This window comes from Amaranthus tricolor, chromosome 17, assembly GCF_026212465.1.
Source record: "Amaranthus tricolor cultivar Red isolate AtriRed21 chromosome 17, ASM2621246v1, whole genome shotgun sequence".
NCBI lineage: Eukaryota > Viridiplantae > Streptophyta > Magnoliopsida > Caryophyllales > Amaranthaceae > Amaranthus > Amaranthus tricolor.
In genome coordinates, this window is record NC_080063.1 from 14,695,028 (window position 1) to 14,701,087 (window position 6,060).

The window sequence follows — 6,060 nt, forward strand, 5'->3', positions numbered from 1 at the left end:
GTCTAGAATTATTTCTTAATGGTAGAGAGATTCTACATAAAAAGACAAAAGTGAGTCCTTAAAGAAAGCACAAGTTTTGAGTTACCAAACATAATCATAGAATGTGATATATGATTTTGACAATGCATATGTATTTCGTGGGTTAGAAGCACAACAAAACACATGCAAATGGAGTAATATAATTGTACCCACACTCACTTAGCTTCCTCAACCACCAAAGAGATAAGAGGATGGAGTGTAGTGATGACATATTTATCTTTCTTAACTTTTGTTGGTCAAAACTCAAAAAAATAATTAGAAGTACAAATATAGATTTACACCTCACCTACTTTGGATAACATCAACTTAATTAACACATTGTTCTCTTGCCTCCCCCATGTTGCTCAATCTTTATTAACACATAAAGACCTTTAAATTATTCTCATGTTTGTAGAAGGGCTAATGGATCTACTAATTCAACCATTGTACCTTTCTTGTCTTTTCTTAACTTTTCAGTTTTCACCTATTCTTTTCAAGTAAATTTTTTAATTATATGATAGGTTGAGAGAAGAAGATAATTAGGTGAAAATCAAACTTAAGACTTTACATAGGAAAATTATATTTATTGTTTAAGTAAAACAAGACCCATTTCTCTCTTTTTAAGCGGATTTTTAATTTTGAATGTTGGTTTTAACTTTTTATTAATATACAAACAAAATTTTTACATAAAGCCTTTCACTCAAAAACTTATTAAACAATAAACAATATGATTTTTCAGTCATATTACACAAAACATACTATGGAAGTTTCAAAAATGTTAAAATATTAATTATGTTCTTGTTTTATACGAACAACGAATTAAATCAAACCAAAAGAGTAGTGTAAATGAAATGAAACGAATTAACGAGAGCTAATTTAACCTAAATATCTAAATGGAATAGTAACAGGAGATTAAATACCTAAACTCCTAAAAGAATAAGTGAAGATGAATATATTGGAGACTAATTTATAAGGTTAAAGGTATTAGGAATTGCAGTAGATTTTTGAAAAGTTAAAATTAAAAAATATTTAAATCTTTTTTTAATCATTGATAGATTAGTATTATAATATCGGATTCAGACCATATAATGGGATTAAAACTTAATATATGTCTTAGATATGTTGCCTTTTAAAAATTGCAATTTGAAATTTAAGAGTAACGGGTAATGAAAATCTAAGCACTTACACTCAATTTTCAGACCATATAATGTGATTCAAACCATATACATAATTAAATATGCTTATGATATTGATAAAAATGTTAGATGAATCATAAATGTTAAATTGGTTAGTAATTCATTAAACTACCAACCTCTGTGCCAACTGAATACCATGAGCATTAGAACTACGACGACCATCTTTACCAGCGCATTTATATATAGAACATGTCATCCCTGTGGCGCCAAGCTGTAAATATATGGTATAAATTTTTTTGATTATTTACATAATTTTATACTTAGATTTTAAGTTTTTTAATTGAAAATTTTGAAATTTAAAATTAAAATTTCATACTTCAACTTTTAAAATTAAGATACATCAAAAATTAAACTTTATATTTATTGAACCATGCTCTCCCAATAATGATTATCATCCTTGCATGAAATAGAATTTCTATTTTTGCCTTGCAATACATAGTTTGTTAGAGGTTTGTTACAATGTACTACAAAATTTGTTGGTTTGTTATTGAGTTGACACCTCATCAAAGGGTCCCCCTCGCCCTCTTGCTACTTGTATAAAATAGGTTGTACTCCTCTCATTTCAAATGCAATGAATAATAGCGTGTTTTCTCTCTCCTTCAATATTCTCTCTGCATCTTTTACTTGTTGCCATTAATGGTTGCGTAGCAAATCTTAGCTAATTGTGCTAAGATCATCATGGTATCAGAGCATGATGCTCTTTGGTCCATTTTTTTCTACTTCTTTTTTTTTCTATTTTCTTTCTGGTCCATTACCTCCAAGACGAGGGGAATAATCATGATCTTTCCTTTCTTTATCACTTCTAGAATCTTCTAAATTGTTCATTTTTTCAAGCAACCTCAAAACATCCTTCATTGATGGCCTATGATGTGGTTCTATACTAGTGCACATTAACCCAAGTTGGAACATATAGATTATATCATCCAAAAAGCAACGCTTAAGTATTTCCTTGTCAAAAGAATCCTGAATTAATTGCCCATCATTATAATGTTTGAATGACCACTCTGCAAGACTTGAGTATTCATCTCCTTTATGAGGCTCTTTCCCTGTCACTAACTCCAACATAATTACTCCAAAGTTGTAAATCTTAGTCTTCTCATTCACCTTTTAGGTTTTCACGTACTCTACAGTTTTCACATAACAACAGTGTTTCTTGTTAGAGTATATAACATAATTTGATGCCTGAAATATTAGCCTAAGCTTTTGGTTAAGTTGGTTCTTTGATATGGTATCAGAGTCAACGTAATAAGAGGTTAGAGGTTTGAATCTCAACCACCCCTCATATAAAGTGAAATATTCAAGGCCTGATATGGAGATACATAATTTTAGCCCAAATGGCTTTCATGTAAGAGGACGTATTAAAGTATACAACATATCATGGAGACTCAACCATTAGCTTAAGCTAGTATATGAAAAAAACACAACATCTAACTCAACTAAATGTTTAATATTTCGTAGTTAATTGTAAAAAGTGATATATAGTTTATTGTCTCCTAGATATGTTATTTTTTTACCAGATTTTAAAATCTGACTGAAAATTGACCCAGACTCGATCATTTGACCTATTTTTCTATTTTTGTTTTTTTCAATTCTACGTCATTAGTTTTTAGTCTAGGTAGTTACATTGTTGGTCAATTTTCGTATTTTGTGTTGTTTAGTTGATATTTCTTAGTTTAACACTTGAAAATAGTATATTGGTTTTTTTTTTTTTTAAATATTTTTTGTAATTAAGCAAATAAATTATTGTATATTTTCTTGGTAAGAATTTTTTTACATGAACCCTATCATTTGACTTTTGTTTCCATTTTTGTTATTTTTCAATTCTATATAATTAATTTTTAGTTGAGGCAATTAAATTTCTAATCATTTTATGTATTTTATGTCGATATTTCTTAGTTTAGCACTTGATAACTACATATTTATTTTGTCCTACTTATTCTGCATTAATTGTCATTTTGATACGTCCCACTCATTTTACATTATTTTTATTTTTGAATAATGGTCCACCACTTTCTTTAATCCTATAAATAAATTTTAATTTTTTTAATTTCAACTATACAATTCATTTTATTTTTTATTTATTATCAATTTTTTAAAAGCTCCATAATTTCTCTTTGCAATACTTAACATCCTGAGCCTTTCGGCTTTGGGCTATGCAATACTAAACATCCTTGTAGCTGACGCTCAATATTTTCCTTAAAATGAATCGTTGTTGAAATTTGAATTTATGACTTTTTATCATGTTGACATTTGATATTATATTATATACTATATACAGAGTATCTTTAAAATTTGAAACCGATGGTTGGAGCATCAAAATATATTATTTACTTCCCCTTCTATTTTGACTTACATGTTTTGTTTTTCACTCAATCTAAAGCACTATTTCAATATTAAATATGTCCAAATGTGCTTGGATAAAAATTATAAAAAATTAATATTGATCAAATTTAAATTGAAACGAATCAAAAAAAATCCACTTGACTATATTTTAACTTTAGATAGATTGAGAACAAAGAACATTATGAGTGATTGATAAAGTATATAAAAAACAAATGAGACAATAATATTTCTAGTGAATAAGAGGGAATATATCATTAATACTCCCTTCGTCTCAAAGAAATTGTCATAATTGTATATTGCATAAAGATTAAGAAATGGTAAGACTATTTGAATTGTGTGAACAATATTAAAAGTTAAAATATGTAGTTATGGACAAAAAAAGTGGTTGTGACATTTCCAATTTCCATTTAAAAAATTATAGCAACGTAAAAGAGTTAAAAAGAAAAATGTCACAATCTTTTAGAGACAAAGAGTAACCAATAATGCCTCAAAGATCAACATCAAGAGAAAAACAATAATTTAAGGCTGAATCAATTTTGTCTTGGCTGAAAAGTATATCTGATATTGTCTTTGTACCAATGAGATTTACATTAATAAAAAATAGATATTGGTAGTAAAAGAAGAAAGAAAATGAATTTTGTTGATGAAATTATAAGATAGTTAAATGTACGGATGAGATTAAAGAAGTGGTGGGCCATATCCAAAAAAAAAGCAAAATAATGAAATGACCCAAAATGACATTTTATGCAAAATAAGCGAAACAGAGGAAATACAATTTACCTGGAGCAATGTAACCAAAAGATCCAACAAGACAGCTAGTAGTATTAGGCTGTCCACCTAGCTTAGTCAAAATCTTAGCTAACCTAAAATCAGCAATCTTAGCATTAAACATAGAATCCAACAAAATGTTACTAGATTTCACATCCCTATGTATTATAGGAGGTGTACAATCATTGTGCAAGTAACATAATCCTTGAGCAGCATCCATTGCTATTTTCTTTCTACTAGGCCAATCCAACACAGGATAATCCACTGATGAAAGCCCGTGTTTACTTGTATGGATCCATCTATCCAAGCTTCGATTTTCCATATACTCGTAAACTAGTAATCTCGAGTTTTCACTCGAAATACAGCATAGTAAGTTCACTATATTGACATGCCTTATAGTACTTAGAGTTTGTACCTCAGCATTGAACTGTTTCTCCAAATTGCTACTTATCTTTTTTGTGTTCCAAATCTTCTTAACCGCGACCATATCACCCATTTCATTAACGGGTATTTGGTAAACTTGACCGGATCCTCCATAACCGATCATATTTTTCTCGGTTAAGTTATTGTAGATTTTCTCTTCTGTGAAGCATAGCTTATGGAAGGGGGTTAATACCCATGTTTCTTTATGTTGTTTATGTTTTCTTTGCCAGATTTCGATGTTTATGAATACTATGAAGTATACTGCTGAAAAAGTGACTAGAAATGTTAAGAAAATGACTAAAGGAAGAAATTTAAGGGGAAATTTTTGGCATTTGGGAAGGTTTAAAAGACGAGAATTGGTGCACAAATATGTATTTAGATAACTAGCATTCTAATCACTATTATCTAGTTCATATGGGATTTTCCCAGTGAGCTGATTATCTGACAAATTTAGTGAACAACGAATTAAATCAAACCAAAAAAAATAGTGTAAATGAATTGAAATGAATTAACGAGAGCTAATTTGACCTAAATATCTAAATGGAATAGTAGCAGGAGATTAAATACCTAAACTCCTAAAAGAATAAGTGAAGATGAATATATTGGAGACTAACTTATAAGGTTAAAGGTATTAGGAATTGCAGTAGATTTTTGAAAAGTTAAAATTAAAAAATATTTAAATCTTTTTTTTAATCATTGATAGATAAGTCTTATAAAATCGGATCCAGACCATATAATGGGATTAAAACTTAATATATGTCATAGATATGTTGCCTTTTAAAAATTGCAATTTGAAATTTAAGAGTAACGGGTAATGAAAATCTAAGCACTTACACTCAATTTTCAGACCATATAGTGTGATTCAAAACATATACATAATTAAATATGCTTATGATATTGATAAAAATGTTAGGTGAATCATAAATGTTAAATTGGTTAGTAATTCATTGAACTACCAACCTCTGTGCCAACTGACTACCATGAGCATTAGGACTACGACGACCATCTTTACCAGCGCATCTATATATAGAACATGTCATCCCTGTGGCGCCAAACAGTAAATATATGGTATAAATTTTTTTGATGATTTACATAATTTTATACTTAGATTTTATGTTTTTTAATTGAAAATTTTGAAATTTAAAATTAAAATTTCATACTTCAACTTTTAAAATTAAGATACATCAAAAATTAAATTTTATTTTTATTGAATCATGCTCTCCCAATAATGATTATCATCCTTGCATGAAATAGAATTTCTATTTTTGCCTTGCAGTACATAGTTTGTTAGAGGTTTGTTACAATGTACTAC

The 6,060-nt window shown here is 28.6% G+C and overlaps 1 protein-coding gene across 1 annotated transcript; it reads right to left on the reverse strand.

The window, feature by feature from the left end:
• Nucleotides 1-421: 421 nt before the first annotated feature.
• LOC130803782 (receptor-like protein kinase 5) lies at nt 422-4,872 on the reverse strand. Its single transcript, XM_057667983.1, has 6 exons — nt 4,338-4,872; nt 2,397-2,518; nt 1,970-2,318; nt 1,584-1,639; nt 1,327-1,425; nt 422-502 (listed from the first exon to the last, which is right to left on the reverse strand). The coding sequence occupies exons 1-6, from the start codon at nt 4,870-4,872 to the stop codon at nt 422-424; spliced, it is 1,242 nt and encodes a 413-aa protein (XP_057523966.1).
• Between the last annotated feature and the right edge of the window lie 1,188 nt (nt 4,873-6,060).